Source organism: Ixodes scapularis, unplaced genomic scaffold (assembly GCF_016920785.2).
Source record: "Ixodes scapularis isolate PalLabHiFi unplaced genomic scaffold, ASM1692078v2 PGA_scaffold0__279_contigs__length_252992795, whole genome shotgun sequence".
In the NCBI taxonomy this organism is placed as follows: domain Eukaryota; kingdom Metazoa; phylum Arthropoda; class Arachnida; order Ixodida; family Ixodidae; genus Ixodes; species Ixodes scapularis.
Genome location: NW_024609835.1, coordinates 120,242,825 through 120,263,313, shown reverse-complemented (window position 1 = coordinate 120,263,313; position 20,489 = coordinate 120,242,825). Strand labels below are relative to the sequence as shown.

Here is a 20,489-nt window from a genome sequence, read left to right as displayed (position 1 = left end):
TATGACTGGGCCATCGTTTCGCTGTTTCACGGTGAAACAATGAATAATACCTCCATTCCGATCAAGACAGTTTTCCATATTCGGGAGTTATATTTATCTGACTATCAAGGTAAGTTGTGTTTTCCGCTACATGACAGGTTTACCAAGTATTATAAGGTGTTAGCGGCTTTCACGCAAACGAACTATACTTTGTATCAGCTTAAGTCCAAACCCATCAGACGCTATGAGGTGGTAGGATTAACCAGGCAACGTCAAAAGGGCAAGTCACTAGTCCCTTTTTTGTACATGATCGGCTTAGCGGTGATAGAACTCGCACAGAAACATAACGAACACCCTGATTGGGCTCTTTTGACGTTCCCTGACTGATCTCATCACCTCGTAGCGTCGGCTGCGTCAAGACTTAGGGTGAAACGAAGTATAGGTGCTTAAGATGAAGAGCCCCTACTGGAAGCCAGCCAATAAAGAGTTTTAGCAGATCGTTTAGATACATATCCGATAACGAAACCCGAAACTTCGCCAACGTCTTTGTGTACGTTTCGTATTGCTATCGGGTGTTGTTATCGGAAATACGGAACTATCTCCTAAGACTCTTTAATGCTGACATTGTTTCGGAAAATGTATTCTGCTTTTCGAATGCTGTAATGCAGTGAGGTAAACTACGAGCATGCCCAGGAAGATATAAAATGAGCTTAATTTGTGGCGAGTAATCATTGAAGCTCAGCCTTCTATAATTTCCTAAGCATTCCCCGAGCCTCTTATGAGCCGCACCGCACCTCTCTCCTCACCTGTAGTGGAGATTTATCCCAAACACAATATATAAGCAATTCTTTGTGTTCTAACGATGCAGGTCAGTGCCGATCGAGCTAACATTTGATCTCTCGAGAGCGGGAAGTCTGTTTTCATGGCAACCTAGCGGCCCCTGAGTGAAAATCGTGAAAAACTGGAGTTCTCATATTAGTGCCAACTAAAGGTTTACCATCTACTGCTCGTTTCTTCCTCTGTCCATGTAGCTTCAGAAATGCAGGATGTGGCTTATTGGATTCCCGGTTCTTGCTAAGGGATCCGTTTTAGGACGCTGTTATCGACTAAAGCATCATTCTTATTTATTGCAGAGCAATCATAAGAACACGCTCTGCGTTTTTCAAACTCCCAGTGAGTGCGTCTAAGTTTGGTGAAACAAGTGGCGAGCTCTTCTTAACAACAAATGCGTCCTCGAATGTGTGAGTCTCTACAATATACCTACGAAGCAAGGTCAAGAGTATTTTTTTTTTTTTTTGATTGTGGCCATTATATTTGTCTAAGCACTAAACGTTAGGGGTCCGGTGTCAGAGTGCGTGGCGCACCGCAGCTCTGAGGACCAGGAACGAAAGCACGCGCTACATAACCGAAGGGGATTGAGCTCAATCCCTGCCCCTAGTCACGTCGATATAGGCGCGTATCGTAATCTTACCTGCGTGCGTTCGTGTATCACGTCAGAGTGATGCAGGCTAAATGCCTTAAGCCAAGGGACGTACTGCAATGGCGAAATGTTTAATATACAGCGGAAACATTATACACCTCATGGGACAGACTTACTTCCTTTTGTCTAGATTTAGACACAAAAATACAATCCGGGAAAAAAAAAAAAAAAGCTGGCGCACCTCATTTTTAGAAAGATGAATACATGCACGCCGTGAAACACGAACTTATCGCTTGATATTTATTCCTCTTGAATGACCGTTCTTTAATTGAATTGTGATAAACGAATTTAAGACATTTCTTAATGTGAAAATGTCAACCAATAATCCGAATACGAATCACATCTGCTAGCAAGAACGGACTCTCTTATTATCATTTTTTTTAAATTCAAGGTTCTGAAGATTTGCCTATAAAGGTTAATAAATGAGTTTTAAACGTTGTCACTGTGCAAGTTTGATATATAGACCTTTGCAAAGAAAAAAACAAATCACCGTCTGCGCGCTGCCATTTTTGTCTGCTGGGCTGCGGAACGCCTTCTGAGCATACGCTGTTGCTCTGGGGCCATAAGCTGGACGCTTGTCGAAAACGGCGGCGAGAAATTTGGCGGCCACGATTGGCCAACGCCAACCTTGGCGTTGGTGCCGGCCAATCATAGGCGCCGAATTTCTCGCCGACTTTTCCGCCAAGTGTCCAGATTAGGGTCCCTGGTGTGTTATATATCACACTCCGTGCATGCGTCCACAGCTCTGTAACGTAGCATTTTCGTCCGTCCGCATGCTACGATCTGATGGAGACAATTAAGCAGTGCTAAAAGTGCATGGTCACGGCGCTCATCGTTTCTGTGCATTCTGCTATCAAGCTAAGCCAATCGTCGCGCGCGGTGAAAGTGCCGTGATGTTGCGTTTTTCTTCTGTGTCTGATGGTTCAGTCGGGGATAACAAACACAGATAAAACGACGAGCACCATGACGATGCACTTTTCGCGCTTCTTTGTCGACCCGATCGTATCGCGTACGCTGGCTGCGAACCGACTTAATTGGGAACAGAGCATAGCGACACATTTGGGAGAAGATTATGCGTCCGGCTACTCGTAGTTAATTTGTCTGGTGAGAAAATTACGGCATTTGTCTCTCCCATAGAACCCAAACTAATCGTATAACACCCGAAGTGCCTCCTGAAGGTTGTGGGAAGCATTTCTGACATTCCCCATTGTCTCCAGTTTTCCCCCTCCCCCAAAGCTGCACCTGTCCGTAGCGCCTCACGTCACCTGGCCTAGTTCCCGAGACGGGGCTGACTTACCAGCAAGTGTCGCCCAAAGTATGGTGCCTGGAACGCGTCTCCGACTGGTGTGTTTACCGCGTCCCAAAAAAAGTGGTCCCTCGATTGCCGCCTGATGACGTCATAGAAGTGTCACGCTGTCGCCAGTCGCGATCCTGGCGGTGTCCTAACAGCTGGGGTGTATCTGGCAGACACCTGTTTCGCTGCATGTCGATCTCCAGTGTGGCAGTCCACGGAAGCTTCGGCAACTACAGAAGTTGGGACGCAGCGACCACAGCGAAGTTCGCGTGCGCTTGGTCTACTCGCAACTTATCGTTAGCCTTTCTACGACCAACTGCCAGGATCGCGAAATGCAACAGCATGACACTTCGGCTTTTGTGACGTCATTTGTGGCGACTTCGGGACCACTTGTGATGTATGGGAAGCATGGGACGCAAAACACATCAATCGAAGACGCGCTCCAGGCACCATACTCAAAGGGGAGGGTGGCGTTGCCAAGGAGGGCGCAGCGAGCAAGGGGGACGTATGGGACAAGAAGGACGAGTGGCCGATGCATGCAGCTCTCTCGTGACCGAACTCACGAGAGTGAAGGACCTGGCTGTTTGCGCGGACCCGCGAAGACGTCAGCACTGGGCCGCCTCCGTGGACGCCAGTGGTCCCCGCCGTTGCCCGTGCCCGCCACAAGCGGGCACGCGCAACGGCGCAAGGGGAAGGGACCTCCTGCCAAACCCGCTGAGCTTGCGTGATTGGAGCCCCCAGGGGACTAGGTCGGGAGGAAATAAACTGTTGCAGAAGCTTGCAAACGACGGGATTCCATTCGGAGGTGATTGGTCGGGAACGTGAAAACCTCGAGAAGGTGAAATAAGTCGAAAACAAGACTTGCTTAGTGTGACTAATGTGTTGCATACTACGCGTATCCTTAAGATTTGCTTTTAACCTAATACTACTGCTCGGGGGTTCTTTAAAAAAAAAATCACGGGGATTGGTTTGGTAAGCCTTTCACGTACGATTACAGGCGTAATTACAACATGTAGAAGAAACAATAAAACCAGAGGCTGAACGTCTAGAATCCTAGAGATCGGTATGCCCAAGGGCTGTGACAGATGACCACACTGGATCAAGATGTGCGTGAGCAATTGAAGAAGTGGAGCACTATATTGCAACTTCGAGTCTTAAACGTGCCTCATGTGGTAGTAATTGCAAGAGAGCAAGCCGGTACGATGCTATTCCAGACTGCAATAGGAAAAGGGGGGCATCCAGCACCAACTTCTCGGGATGACCAGCGTGATATTTTCTCTGTATGCTATGGGCATGCACTAACAGGCGAAACCAATGTTTTCCTTCACAAAAAAAAAAGAAAAAAAAGAAAAAAAAAGGACATAATAGAAATCTTGGATGTGCGCTCTGTTTCACATTGAAGTATAAACTACTGCATCCACCGATTAAACCAGTTCATTAACAAATCGGTGCCCACTTCTAGGTAGATTTTGTCTTTCCCAATTAGGCAAAACCGGTCTTCGCATCTGCTCTGATTAACACAGGAATCATACTTATCTCAGTCGTTCAGTACCTTGATTAAGACCCTAATGTATCCTTCAAGACACTTTTTTCATTGGCCGTCCCCCCACCGCGCTTTGCTCTCCTCTTTTTTTATTTTATAACTAGGCATAGGTCGAGGCGACAGCAAACAAATAAGACAGCTCAGCTGTAGTTGTTGCCATGAAATGGGTAAAGTCATTGTGGTCCCAAGAGCGAGTTTGTAGGAGCGGAATGACCTTGCAGCTAGTGGGACAGGGTTCCCGCAAAATGTCGCTGCCCAACAATTTGTATACTCTTTAGCTGTAAGGCAACCGCTGCGGTCTGAAGACAGGCACGCTTGAAAACCGGTCTGACTGCACTCTCGGGGCGCTTCGTATTTCTCGCAAATCAAGGCACTGCATCTGCTTTGTCTCGGACGCTCGTGACCTGCTGGAAATTGCGAGGCGGAAGTGTCCCAGCCGGCGACAAAGTTGCGAAAGAGCGCTTTTGGCGTAAACGTCCGAGACTATCTACCACGTTGTTTTTTTCTTTTGTGTGTTTTTCCCCGACGAAGCTTCCAGTACCAGGGCCTAGCTGATATTGCTTCTCGTTCTCCAAAGAAACGTCTATAAACAGAGCCAGCTCCTGGCATCTTCCGTTTGCGAGAAGGCAGGACCGTCATGGCTATAAATAGCGCGATTTCCTGGACGGCTCGCAAGCCCAGCACTAAACTAGCAGAGATAACCGAAGTCAGGTGGCTATACGTTTCCGGATGCACGCTATGGCCCCGGTCGGACGATCGTTTTAAGGACTCGTTTGATAAAAGTCTTATTCAGTGAAGGGTCAGCCTTCGACACGAATACAAAACTAGCAGAAAAACGCGCGTATATAAACTTTTTTATGTTATTATTTTGTGTAAGGTTTCTTTTGGGGGCGAAAATAGAGTGCGGAACAAGTAACGCAAGCATGCGATCTCCACTTTTCCTTTTTTTTTATCAGATCCTTATTGCTGCCTTTGAACATTATAAGGCCGTAGATTCAGGCCATGAGGGCACGAAGTAATGTGATAAAATATATTGTCTCAAATTACATTGTCGACTAAAATGGGAACAATTATAAATTTCTTGTTCACGCTAACTTTGTTGCACTGTGTGCTAAGGTTTCGCCAGATACACTCTAAGAAATAGGGGGTGTATGGGGCTACACCCCTTGCCCCATATGGAACTCACCAAAACAACAATTATACGTTCAGTCCACAGACGTCGAACCGAAGATACAAACATTTAAGAGCGGCTTGATAGTCGACCAATACAACTTATTAAAATAGCTAACGTAGTACGTATTAAAGGCTACAGTAAGACAATCAAGGTTTTTTTTTTGGCCTGGCTGAAAAACCTCAGTGTTTTTTTCTAGACTTTGATGCGCACATTAGGTATTAATACGTTATATCCAACAGCTATCATGCCGCTCGTAAAAGTTGGCATCGCTAGCTCGATGTCAGTGGACTTAACGTTCAAATGTAGTTTTGGGGAGTTACATATAAGACAGGGGGTGTACCCCTGTCTTATGTGTCTACTTGTACTACGAGCTCAAAGTAATATTATATTACTTACTGGAATTATTGCTATAGGCTACCTAGCCCTAAACAGGGGGATATATCATATAACGTTCAGCTTCTTTGTCTTGTAGAAGTTTAAGAATTCGAGAATTTTACGAAGTATATTTAGTACTCTTAGACAAACGGCAAAACGCTTTTCTCAACCCGAATACTGTTTCTTATGCTGAATGTAGCCGAAATAGCTTCCATTAGCCTCTCTGATTATCACTATTGCTCAAGCGGCCCAATGGCTGCGAGTCATGTTGGCGTAGTGAGAGCTACTAGATGTAACATAGTAGACACATGAAAAAAGAGTTTTAGTTTTAAAAACGACATCGCTGAAATAAGAAGTCAGCGTTGAGCAAGAGCACTGGAATGTGGGGCTGTGGTACAAAATGGCAGTCCGGTGATGTACTCGGCAGAATGTGGTGATCACATGAAGCTATACATGCCGCCACTGCTTGACCCCGTCATGCTTGCCAAGGGAGCATATTACAGCGAGGACAAGGCTGTACCATATATTCCGGGAATCACGCACTGCAAGTCCCAACTACGGCTGCTGGCCAAAGTCCAACAAAAACAAGTAACAAAAAATACTTCCAATATACTATATTACAGGGTCTTTCCACCTGCAATACGATTCCCATTGTTGTACAGAACAATTCATGTAGAGGTAATACAAGGGAAAAAATCGGAAGACTTTATTACGAAAGGAGATACGTTGAAAACCCGTCTGTGTCATATCTGAATATATCAACAAAGCACAATCTTGAGAATTTAAAGCGCAACAATCTGTTAACATAGACCCTCAAACTTGTCTTATATCACGGGTTCTGCATCCCTCGTACAGATTGTCCGATACTCCTGCAAGTAAGCGTCGCATGTTGGAATTTTCATGTTGCCTCCTAATCTGATTGTATGTTGATTAAGATCCACCAACGTTCAAAATTTCTTACTTAAATTCCGAAAAAAAAGAAGTGGTGAGACTGTTACACGCTTAACAGAAGAAGAATTAAAATTCAACAAAAGCGCATTGTCTTTCTTTTTCGAAGTTCCCTCTTCAACTGGCCTCCGCCTCGACTTCCCTTCATCCTTGGTGGGGTAGGACGTCTCTGAGTGGTAGAGAAACAAGTCAACCACAACCACAGGAACGCTATAAAGAGCGAAGGATGGAGATCGCACGACAGGTTAACGTAGTTATCCCAGCTTCCCCGAAGAGCCTCGCAGCCAAATAGGAAGAAAACAGAATAAGATTACCGGAATGAATATCTCCGGGGAGCTAACCTTGTTCGCCCCCGTAACTGGTGTAGCCGACGAGCAATTCGGTTAATACTATACTCGCTGGAACGCAGGTCGTCTCCCGCATTTACTCGCTAGAGCAAGCCAGCAAGAAAGAGTGAGAGAGAACATAGAGAAAAAACAAAGTCTGGATATTGAATTACTGCCTGCCTCCACATGAGCGTGAAGCCGCAGTGTTCGTACATCATACACAAAAGACGGGGTTCGCTCGCTGTGAACAGTATGACAGAATTATTTGCGGATACGCGACATGCATATTTGAAGCATGTTTGAAACAGACCATAGGTATACGCTTTGAGCTACTCTGCAGACAGTTCTTGTACGACCAAGGTGACATAACAGCCCCACAAGAAAGAAGCACGCCTCAGACAGTCTGTCTTCTACAGACTGTCTTTTGCATGGTTAGTCTGACGGCGGCTTAAGATGAGTTGTTGCCCCAGCGCAAGAGGTCAAACTTATTCGGTTGCGACCGAGACAGAACCACGACAAAGAACCGCCCTTTCGAGTATTTTCCTAGGCAGCTCCCCTCTCCCTGTGTGCGAATCTGTATAGAGAATGTTTTAATTTTTGCAGCCTGGAGAGGTCGAGAGGAGCACGAGTGCGACGAAGCCCACGCTTGTAGAATGGAATGTAACCTACGCGGTTGTTTCCTTGGATGTACACCGTGTACTTCAGCACAGCTTGCCCACACCCGACATTGGAGCTTTTTCTCGTTACTGTCCCTGCGGTAGTTTGCAGACTTGCGCCCGTTACTTAAAACAAATAATTAATAACAGTTACAATTAGTTGGCCTAAAAAGTGATGAATTACCGTTACAAACTACTCCCCGTAAAAGGTAATTGATTAATTACTTCGTTACTTTACTCGATTACTTTGCGTTACTCTAAAGAAACACGAAAAGGAAACAAAACACTATATACTGCGTGTTTGAGGGGGGAAATGTTGGGCCCCATGAAAATTAAAATAAAAATACAACACATTCAGTACCATGTACGCATCGTTTTAGGTTCATAATTCTAGAAGAATGAATCTATAAAGTTTTAAAGGACTTAAGCAGGTGTTCACGAAGCGAGTCTTGTGCTTTCCCACCGGGACAGAACGAAATCCCACGAGCATGCGGCGAATGCACTTGGGCGGTGAAGGCACGCACACCACCCGAATTAATCCGAGTTTGACGTCGGCGAGCTTCAAAACACGATTCTTCTGAATATATGGTCTTCCTATGTCTGTTGCATGCTGCCTAAACAGGGGCTTGTTTACAAACTAAAACCGACTGGCTGTGAGACCAAGATGCGGTACTTGCGTCTGGGAACATTTCAAAGACTCCTGCTTGATGAAGGTTGTTATATTACCGAATGATCCACTTGATCTTCTCTCTTAATCACCAAACTTATCAGAACCAAGACGTCACACGAAATATTACTGCACAATCGCTCAGCTGAACTAATGGCCGTTTAGAAATTATAAAAAAGAAACACTTTCAATGAACAGCGCCATACGCTTCCATATCTTTCACGCGTTTACAGTCGGCTTCTCAACTTCAATGTCCAAGTGAGTCACTGTTTATTCTCAGGAAACTCTGGCTGTGTTTCCTTTCACTAATATTTCAGTCAAAGTTCCAGCAGGCGCCATCCGCTGACGAGAACCCTATAATTCTCGTTTCTAAGAATACGGGTTCAGCTTGGATGTCCCAAGCCGTTTTGTTGCGCTCCCCAGAAACTTATAGCCTGCTGTCGAAAGTTACTGTTTAAACTGACTGCGGGGTTAAAGGGAAGATGGGGCACTTCTACATTTGAGAAAAAACGCTTGAATTGCGTTCATTTGGCCTTTAGAATGACAGATATCAAAATTATATTTCAATGCGACACGCCGGAGAGCCACAAGAGCAATTTCAAAATAGGGCTGAAGCCCGCCCCCCTAGCCTTGGGCAGCCAAAAGAGCCGTCGATGACGTCACGGACAGCGACTGTCTTTCGCGTTTTTCTCGCGTTTAACAATACTTACGCAGCAAATGGTTTGGGTATTCGGGTTCAAGGGGTAAAAATACACTAGAATTCACTTCTAACTCATTTTTTCCAAGAAGCTCCGTAGCTTCCCTTTAATGCTAGATTTTGTTCTGTTACAATGAACTGCTGTCATCGCACCTCTCATGTTTTTGCCTTACGGTTCCGCTAGTGCAAAGTCAAGTGGCAGAAGCCACATAGCTGGTTGGTCCAGCCAGTATTTAGCTTTCTCAGCGCTGTCAAGGATGAAGAGGGTCGAGGTCGCATTAGAGCTTCCTCTCTGTATGCGGGCTGAGCGTGTGTAGGCAAAAACATCAACAAACAAAATACGGTTTCGTTGAAAAAAAAATTGTTTTGAGGGGACAAGGCGCGGAGGGGTGGGAAGAGAAGGAGGAGGGTAGAGGAGGGGGGGGAGGAAGGGACCTGACATATGTACCAGGGTCACTTTGTCCACGATCCTACTCGACACGAACCCCACGCGACGGTTTTATGGTCCGTTTTCTGTTTTTTGTATGCTCGAAGCAGTCCGTTCGTTTTCCAAGAAGTCAAAGCCTGTTGCCTTTATGTAAACAGTCGAATCCTCCCAGTCTGGTTGACCGTACGAACGAGTCCAGGAACGGGCTCTGGCTGGGCTGTCGTGCTCTCCGTGAATTCCTTGCCTTTCCCTCACCAGCGTCTTGTGCTATCATGCTAAAAGCGCGAAGGCCGTTGCATCGCCCTTCTTCCACCCTATCTCTCCCTTTGACGGGACGGAAGAATTGCAACTAGGCATTTCAGTAATTTGTTATTACATAAGATTACATTACAAATTACATTTTCACAACAGGGAACGGATTAATTACTATATTACAAGAAATGTAATTAATTACGAGTAATCCCGTTACTTATAACGGATTACTTCCAAGTATGTTTTGTAGCTACCCACACCACTCTCCATTTTCTGTTTCGTGTTAGCCTTCCTGCTCTTAGAACGAAAACAACGAGCGCTCGCATACTCGTGCTAACTAGTGCTGTAGAGACTTGTGTCATGATCGTCAAACGTAGAAAAGCGGTAGGCGCGAGACACGGCAATGTGACTATTCTGCAACGTAAAAACAAACGGATTTATTATTTATTAAAGGTGTAGTGCTTCGGTGGCATACATAGGGTGCCACCTTATGACGTCACTGCCGTGACGCTCTCTTATTGCTATAGAAGCCCGGAAACCACAGCTTCTGCTTTTTTGATACAGCCTCGCTTGCTAAATGCACACGTTACGTCAGTCCATCTGTCTTCGTTTCGCAGCCCGCAGATACAAAAACGCAACAACATGAACATGTGAAACAACCAATTTCCAGAGTTCAAGCTGTCGCCTATTTGGTGAGCAATTTTTTCAGTCTTTATGAAACTGAAACGAGACGTGATATATTCAAGCATCTACTAAGGTGACATATTCGAAGTACAGCTCTTGATATTGCAGCCATAAAGTATTTAAAGAAAAACTAAATCATATAAAAAGATGTATTGCTTAATAGGGAAGCCTGCACTCTCACGTGATAAAAGTTATGTAGAAGCCACGCTCTCTTACGACATTATTGGTGACCAGGAGATGAGAAATGGCCTAGGGGTAGCATTATGGGGATGACCACAAATACAACAAACTGGTACAGAAATGCAATTGGTCTGAAAATGCATTACGTCATCTAGAATAAATCAATTTAACCAGCCAAGCAAATGTCTTACCGAATGGACCAGGCAAATATAATGAGCGCTGTGCTGATACGTGCGGAATCTTACGTTATGGGTACAAACAACGTGCCATTATTCCTACATAGAAAGGAGGGGTTGCAGCGTTGGCGGTCACGCGTTACAAGTAACGGCTTCACCGTAACACGTTCTTTTTCCCGGTAACTTAGTAAAGTAGTCGTTACCTTTTCGAAACAGTAATGATTAACGTACTCACGCTACTTATTTCTAGTAACGGGTAACGTAGTTACGTTGCACTTCTTCCCATGACTTGAATAAATTACAATTAAATTATATTAGCGTTTTTGGTGCTACGTTATTTGAATTCTTGCTCTAATCCAACATACCTTCAAAATTTGACCTCTCTTGTTGTAACCAAGGGAGGCCAAATCTAGGTGGATCGGTAAAAGAAGATTAGGAAGCTTTTTCAAGTTTCTTTATAAGCATACTGTTTTCTGAAATATGGCAATTATGCATACCTGTAACGCAAAACAGTGAAACGTGTTAATAACTGATATATACGATTACCGCAGAAGTGACGTGCGTTATGTAACAGTAACCCGTTCCATTTATTTTGAAGTAACATAGTTCGGTAACGCGTTTCTTTTATTTGAACGTAAGGAGTAACGTATTTCGTTACTTTTTTTCGGTTGCGGCTTCAACACTGAGTTGGCGGTTCTTAACATCGAGCGCTATAATATATCGAATACCGAAATTTTTACAATGTGTGCCTTTCCAAATCTCGGTTACGATGTAAATATACAGCAACCTACCGAACACATTTGCTAGTACGCTTCATTACTGGACGTTCATTACGTTGGTCCGAGAGTGAGATATTAAAGTGCAGATAAAACGGTCTATATTATAAGAGCTCAGAGAATAACAAATTTCCATGGTTTATTTATGTTCCCCTGAAACTCGTTGTCCCGCAACATTTATTTTATTTAGCCTTCTGGTCGTTTGAGTTTCAGCCGCAAGTGTTGGAAAGTGGAGAAAATTCGCGCCACTAGATGGCAGAACAAAACTTCCTTCAAGGTTTCTCAAGCTGCGTGGTCAAAAAAGCATGGTTCAGCTTTCCTTTTGTTTTGCCTTGTAAGGAGCTGAAGTGAAACCAGTGAAACAGCTGCCAGCATTAACATAAGCTTGGCGAAAATGGTCCGAAGGCTGTCAGTATTTTATTTTAATTTCTCATTATAAATACGTATTCCCTTGTGTTTATCAAGCCCCTACTTGTGTACATGTGACTCTTATGCCTCTTACCTGCAAGAAACAAGACATTCTGACAACATTATAAGAATAAATGACCTCTGGTACAAATTCTAGATCACAGCAAGACGACTAGTAAACGACATTCCTGCATGCACGTTATTAAGTGGAGCTGGCAGATGTTCCATCCTCAAGCAATTTCATGGGAAAATTTATTATATTGTAGGAATAGGATATACGTGAGTGGAGTTAGAGAACTCAAAAGCACGTGCTACCCTTTTTCATCTCCACCATCGGCTGAATATGAGCACAATTCCTTGGATGCTATCCCACTACGTAACGCGAATAGGTGATAAAAGGCAGTAGTATATTCTGAGGCACAATATCACGAGGCTCGTTCGCTCAGGCACATTGGATCTGTAGGGAAATCCAAGTACAGTCACTGTGATTGTCAAGTGAAAACGTGTAGCTATAAGCAGAGTTATCGCCACACAAAATGATATCTCGAACTTTATTAATTTGCCGAATAGAAAATCCAAACAAAAATAAAGATCTAATCCACTCAGCCTGCGATTATGCGATCTCTGAAAATGTATAAATGGATATTTTGTCGGGGGATTAGCATTTTGATAGTTATCAAGTATGCCAACTAAACAAGTTTAATCGGCAGGTAAAACAAAACACATATAAACATCCTGCTCAGGCATGATAGCAACATATTTGACTTGGGTTCACACCTTTAGATTATGAGGCAACAGAAGGAAAAAAAAAAAACAAAAAAAAAACACACACACACAATTTAATGTAATTTGATAAAAAATAAAAATATTCCGATCGTGCTTTTTTAATTTATTTTGTATCTAGCTTCTTGAATAAGCAAGCATTCTTGATATATTTAGAAGCTCAGGATAACCTGTATACTAACAATCCTTGGCACATTCTGTTCCTAATTACCTAATTATGGTCCTTAAGTATGCATGACCCGAGAACAGGTGTGCATAATACTTGAGGTCTTTCCCAAAACGGGAAATGCAGATGTTTAAAGCCTAAATCTGGGAAAGAAAGTTGAATATAAATTAGAAGGGACAGAAGAAAGGTAAGAGGCAAGGGACTCAAAAGTTGAGACGCTTGTCGGCCATTATTCTTGTCCCTTCTAATTTATGTTCAAGTTTCCTTTCCAAACTCAGGGTTTAAACATCATGATTAATACGGACCAGCTCACCTGCAATGTGACCATTTTCTTCGAAAAAATCTTCCGTCTGCTTTTTAAGTGGCTCGGCCCTGAAACGTCTATTCGATGTTGTTGAAGGCACATCCACTAAACCTGCGCATGCGTGGGCTCATGCCAATAAGATAGACGGAAGAGCTCTTCTTGATTGATGAGTTCATTTTGGGCTTTTCTTACGCGGCTTAGTTAAACGGCCGAATATGTTAAAATAAAACCATCTCAGATGCTCACTGGATGCAGATAAAAATCACATCACTAACGGAAATACACTAAATTCTAACTTGATAGCAAAGTTTCGTGCAGTGCTCGGAGGCGCTCCTTTCTTATTTAGATTTAAAAAAAAAGGAAGTGACGTCAGGTTTCTCGCTAAGTCACGCGAGAACTCTACCGAACTCTAGGATGATAGATGAGCGTGTCTCAGAGCTTGATAGATAAACGATCCTGGGATGGAGACCCGCACTCTAGAAAAGGGGCGCCTCTGCCTAAAGACCAGATCGATACATGCAAATGAGAACGTCTAGACAATGTCTCAAGGGAAGTAGAATGAAAAAAAAGAATACCGCGAATGCATCTGACCCAGGGGAATCCAAAATAAAACCAAGAAATCAGCGATCGCCCCAAGTTAGGGCGACGGAGGTAATTCGTGTAATTAAAGAACAACAGAACTCAGAGGATGGTGCTACGCGCATCTGAGGGTTGGGAATGGGGAAAGAGGTACGCGGTGCATATGATCGAGTGGCGAAAATTAGACAATCAGGACGAGCGTCGGGAGTTAAACATAGGTTCTAAATTTCTCCGCAATTAGTCACTGCGCCTTAACATCGCTCCGCTGGGCTAGAAGTGGAATCATGACAAAGCACGCGAGGTATGGGGGGAGGCAACCGACGTCATTTTCGAAAAGCGTCGCTAACCGTAATGCATAAGGACGCTTCTTGTAGCGTCCGTGCACACCGCTTACACGTTGTAAATGAGCTGCTCAGTACTCAAGCGGATTGCCAGAACTGATACGACGTTCCAGCGATCCTTGATTGGAACGTGGCGGTACGTTTTTACGAACGTAATTTCCGTCTCCGGAGATGTCAATGAACGGTCGCATTTGTCATTCTCTAAGTCAGCCGTCCGTAATACTAGCTGAACTCGTTTTGCCTATGATAGTGTCCGGGAGACTGAAAACAAGAACAACACACACACACGCACACACACAAACACACACACGGCGGAATAGGTAGGCCTATCTCATGAATGCTTTGACTGGAATGGGATAAAGTTTCTAACAGATTAAACAAGCAGCAGACGGGAATGCCACGAATAATGCCAGTAGCTCCAGTAATTGCTACCACTTATCAGTTGATTAATGGATTTCGACTCTTGCTTCGTGATACTGATTTCTTAGATTTTTTTGTTTCGATGAATATAAAATAAGTTTATGCAGGAGGCTAAAAATTAACTTACAAGCGGAAAGCTTATAAACAATTAGTCTGCACATATTTTGATGTAAAAAAAATGAACACTTAGGCCGCCACTGTTTAAAGGTTTATGGTCTATATTAAAAATACGAGAGTTTAATACAGGTACAAGCTGATAATTCATGACTGGTTAAAGCCAGCCTGTGGTACTTATGAATGCTTAAAATATAAAGAATAAAAACACGGAGGGCGTTCCGACAACCACGCACTTTAAATTATCCACGACGAGTGTTTATTTTAGGGCGAAGAATATTTGCGCGTCGACCAGTATCCAGATAAAAAAATGGAGGAGGGCACAAGCGAATGGATATAATCGGGGGGGGGGGGGGGGGGGGGGAGGGCTGAGCCACCGTATTGTTACTATACATGTTTAAGATTTTTCTAGTTCTGTCCTGATAAGTTCCATGTTGTAAAACGGAATTTGTCAGGTCTGAACTCGAAAAATGACGAACATGGAGAGTCAGGGTCCAGTGGCGCAGTTCGTATCTGCCCTCCCAATTATACCCCTTCCCCCATTTTTTATCTGGATCTAGATGTGGATGGAACTGAGACTTTTAAGCTACATTAATATGAAATCCACTAACCAAAAAGAGGAGTTTGTGTTCAAGTAACTGTTTAAATACCCGGATAAAAACCAAAGTCGTATGAGCTTTTTTACTATTGGTGCATTCAGTTTTTGCTACGTGGTTCTTTAAGGAAAATATAAAGTAGTTTAAATCATCGCACTTATTGCTCCACTATGCAGAAATATATAGTTTTACATATATTAACATAGAACACTGAAACACACAAACAAATGCCCAACCCTATAAAAAGATACCAAAAGTACAGACACAATTGCGCCGGTTGTAAAACTTTAACAACCGTCGAAGGTTTTAGCGAAAATTGTAAATTGACAATGAGCTACGCAGGTATAAAGCAACTTACTTATTGATGCTAAATGATCACTTAGCAATATAATTGTCGAGCTACGGATCAAATGTAGACGTTCGAAACGACAGAATGCACAAGCACACATTCTTAAGATGTAACTGATGACTGTTGTAAAGTAAACAATTAGCACTATATTTTATACGTGCTTTGATCACAATGCTCGACAGCGGACGTGTGACGACAAGCTAAAACGTTTTCAGCAAGGAAACCAAGAGAGCCAGGAAAGAAAACTGAATACCAAGAATTCCCGAATGGAGATATTACACTTAAGGTAAGTCTGAAATAAACGAGGTAACTGCTTATCACTAACGTTCGGAAATGCGAGGCGCCTCTGAGTTGTGAAGGGCGCTGAACAGCTGTATATACGCGGAATTGTACCAAAATAGGAGTATCAGGCAGAGCGAACATTCGAGGTAATAACTGTCATTGTAAGTCGGTGTATTAAGCAAATTGGTGATGAACTTTTTATTTAATAGTTTCATGGCTCATGCTGCAATTGCAGTATTCACGCCAACCACTATCGGATGCTTGACCGATTTACAAAATGTGCGAAAAGGTAGTAGTTTCTTAAATATTCATCGATCAATTTTCGCGTTTTTACTCCCGATTTTAGTATTGCGCGCAAAACGATTGCCACTCGCCTTGCCCACAATGACGCCTAGAATAGTGACGTCGTTTCCATGACGTCGTCACTATCTCGGCAGCGCCTCCTTGGTGGACGCGGTAACAAGCTGCTGTACATCTTAGCTTTATCAGAATATATTTAAGTTCAATAGGGAAGCGACGTCCCCGTTATCAATTTGCATCGGTAGCTATCTGTCCTGAATTGTTTTTAGATATGAACATACGACAGGAGGAGGCGCATAGGCAATGCGAAACTGGGGAAGCAGACGACGCAGACCTGCGTTCGTCAGCGGTTACCTGGGCAGAAGTCTATAAAATAAAAATTCAGACGGCAGTATCATTACGTATTGTAAAGAGGATACGGTCGTGGAAGTCAGAATAGCGTCCACTTCAAGTGTATAAAATCTGTTTTCAGAAGAGAGTTGAAGACCTAGCGGCGGCGTCTCACACCGTTGACGCCCCGTCGGCGAACGCCGGCGCGCGTCGCCTACGAGGCGAGTGCCTGGAAACATATGGTCGAGGATCTTTAAAAATAATTTTTTTTTTACCAACAACAAAAAAAAAAGTATTTTTCTAATTTTTTTATATGTTGAAGAGATGAGGTGAATAGAACTTTTTGCTCTTTCGAAAGTGGTGGTCACCGATGCCCACATTACTTTTTCTGGCTCCCAACAAGGCCGTGTATACAGAAACTGAAATATTTGTGTTTTAGTTTAAATACAAAAAACAAGGCTTTGAAAATTTAACACATGCAAGTAAATTATTAGGTCTATGTGAACAAAGGGGAAAAGTATCGTAGCTAACACCCAATTTCAAGCTGACTAAAAAAAAAAAGACAGTAATAGCATAAACACTGCTTTTTGGAGCTCCCATTTGGACTCAAAATGGTGTATTTTAGTGTTCGCATTTTAGTGTGAGATAGGGCATATTATTAAGTAATTGAGCGCCCACTTAAATTTGTGCAGTACGCGAGCACTTTTTCGCAGTGTTTTTCTTAACTACATGGGTTTTATGCAAAATTCTAAAAATTAAAGCATAATATCTCAACAAAAAAAATTACAAAAAGTTACTTATTCTGGGGTTGGAGGCCTTTGTACCAAATTAGTATTCTCGTACACATACTAGATATATAAAAAAAATCTGCCTCCTCTTTTGGCATGGCATGACCCTTACGTGACCTCTCCACTACTAAGTATTATGGATACAAAAAAAATAGTAATTGCTTATTTTGTAAACAGCGTTCAGTTTTAACTGCGCCCTCCACACTACAACATAATACATTAAGAATTATCTATTTTTCTGCCAGCATGAAGTTCTTCCTAAATCACGAGCGCGGCAATGTGCTAAAAAAGGTAAACCAGTATCGATGAAAAAAAAAAAAAAAAAAAAGGTTCTACATATTCAGCGCGCCCGGCATCGTCGGTCTGCCATTTCTCATTGACCAAAACATAGTACTGGCGATGCAGAAAACAGACAAATTGCAGTGCTTTTTTGGCTGAGGTAGCATTTATTTTGACAACGGAATTGATCTTGGGGAAACAGTCAGATTAACCAGTTTTTGCTTATGTTTTGGGGGGTTGTGAAACAAAAACATTAAACGAATAACTGCGAAGACGGTTCATCTATTTCTGACAAGATTAAATGCATATATTAAGATTCGAAGCTTTATTTTGAATGATGCTTTCGCTAATAAATACCCCCAAAGGAAAATTGAGTGAATACGATTGAGAGCTTGGTAAATCATTAGTGTTCAACATTCATTCTCAGCAACGTGGGACGCACGAGGACGAAAGATTTACACCCCTCAAGTGTAAAAGAAATTCCGTTTCCTAAATAGTCGGCTAAAGCATGACCCAGCCGCAGAACTCCATTAGTTTCGTACTGCGACGAATAAATAGCGATACGCTTGAATTGGGATTTTACGCCGCAGGAGCCACGATAATCCTAATGCTCTCACTGTAAGAGTAAAGGTGAATTACGAGTATTCAGCAGAGGAATGATTATCATATCCTAGGTAATGCCGTGGCTGTTATTAGTGACAATTTCAGTAACTAATATCCTTGACAGTTTTGAAACTGTAATGTTGGCTACATTAGACTTTGCAAGTTAATATAAGACACTTTTTGATACTAACGCACCTTCGCTGAGGAGTCATTATAAATTATTTGCGCTTTATGATCGTCCCCACGATCCATATGAGTCAACTTTCCAAGGGAGAGGGGGGGGCCGGTCAGGATGGTGACGACCGATGATGATGTTTGCCCGATGCAAGTCCCCCGCGAAGTCGAATAAGAGAAAAAAAAAAAAAAAAACAAGAAAACTAAAAGTTGTTCGATCCTGCTGGACACATTACGACGTTGGTTAGTCTACGATGGCCAGTGTGGCCACGTTTATTTTTAATACAAAACGACAACAAGTCAGCAGTAATTTACATGACAAAACTCCCAAAATTAAAACCCATACTTTAGTCGCCCAGTTGCAAGAGCCGAATCTGCCTGATCTCAAAAGCCGAATACCCGAGAATCCTCTAGGCAGCCCTTTTCTAGAATCGTAGGGGCCTCCTTTCCCTCCAGAGACGAACAAATCACTTCAATTTTGCCCATTGTCGCGCGGCACACTCTTACCCAATGATCAGCGAGCTGTCAGCGTGACCCCCCCCCCCCCCCCCCCCCCCCCCCGACACCTCAACGGTCAAACCCAAATTCCTTGTAGAGTCACTACATGCTTTCTGCGCCGTTTGACTGGCGCCACCAAGTTGAGTTATTGCGGTGATTCAAAGCGAAGTTTCTACACTAAGCGGCGCAATACGCCGGACACAAGCACAGTCGCTTAAAAGCCACAAGTGCGGACAGAAGCCCAAGACAGGGGTGTTCCGGCGCCCCAAACTGAAACCCAATCCGTTTGTGAACGACCGGGGTCCGACTCTTATCTACCGAGCCCCGCGGCTGCTCGAAGCCCCCCCCCGCGCGTGTGGGCGGAAGACGCCCAAAAGTGCACAGACAAACATAGGCAAATAAAAAAACAATGCCGACGCAACTGTAGAAAGAGACTTTTCTAAAACAAATCTTACTTATTTCTAACAAAATCCTGCGTTACTTAACAACATGTATCACAGGCAGCGTGTTGAACAAAAACGAAACTGAACTGATACTGCTCAAGTTGCTGGAAACTGATAAACAAGTCGGGAATTTCAGCACACATAGCGCGAAGGTCAGGCGGTATCTTATAAGAAGCTACATCCCAACCCAGGTAATTCATGCGATCTACTCCAACTAGACAGATTTCACGCGCATAATTTTGGCTAGGTTGCACCTCACCAGAAGTAGGCGTAGCTCTCAATCACATTAAAGCGCACTTCCTACACCTCCGGCCCCTTCGGCAAAGACCGCTTGTCAAAATATGCAAGACTCGCCATTCCGAGCCAAAAAATTAAAGCTCCAGAAACATACCTCATCGTGTTATCCAGTTGACATCCATGGCTCAGCATAAAAAGAGGTGCCGCAATGCTCCAAATATTCCGTTGTGTTCACAAAGGTTTATCACGTCGCACGGAAAAAGTCACGACCGATCACCGACGCAGGTCTTGGCAGACTAGGGCGTGCTGGTCGACGAAGTCTAGGGGCCCAGGACAATTCATCCCCAGAGTCTCCAAGGGCGGAGCAGACCGAACGAAAAGGGACGAAATCTCCCCATGAAACCGGCCCCCAGGATCGCAAGAAAGTTCCCTAACGATCTGTGAACTACCCGTGACTGCCCCTGACTAACACTGAGTTGTCTTCAGATTCGCCGTCAAAGAAGTTTGGTCTGGTATCTAGGGACGCTTCGGGAATCGCTTTATTTTTTGTGTCTGTTTTTTTTCACTTGCTTCTGGTCATTGTTTTTACTAGAGAGTCAGTCTTCTACGATTAAATACTTCGTGCACTTTTCAAATAAATCGCCTTGTTACACAATGCAAGCCGTTTTAGAAGCTCACTTTTTTGCTGATTTCTTATTTGACACAGGGTAAATGTTATGCTGCCACACAAGGTTATATTTTTGTGATAGTTTTTGCTTTTGCAAGGATTAAAAACTCTTTATTCTATACTCAGGAGATTGTATACATTTTACTCATAAAAGATTACATACAGGACAGATTGCATGTTTACGTTTACAGAAT

General features: G+C 43.4%; 1 protein-coding gene across 1 annotated transcript in view; it reads right to left on the bottom strand.

Moving 5' to 3' along the window:
• LOC121047880 overlaps positions 1-19,943 on the bottom strand; it is a 216,326-nt gene extending 196,383 nt beyond the window's left edge. Inside the window, exon 1 of the mRNA XM_042289605.1 lies at positions 19,783-19,943. Within this exon, the coding sequence (XP_042145539.1) occupies positions 19,783-19,820 (38 nt within the window). The 5' untranslated portion in view covers positions 19,821-19,943. The remainder of the gene's footprint in view (positions 1-19,782) is intronic.
• Between the last annotated feature and the right edge of the window lie 546 nt (positions 19,944-20,489).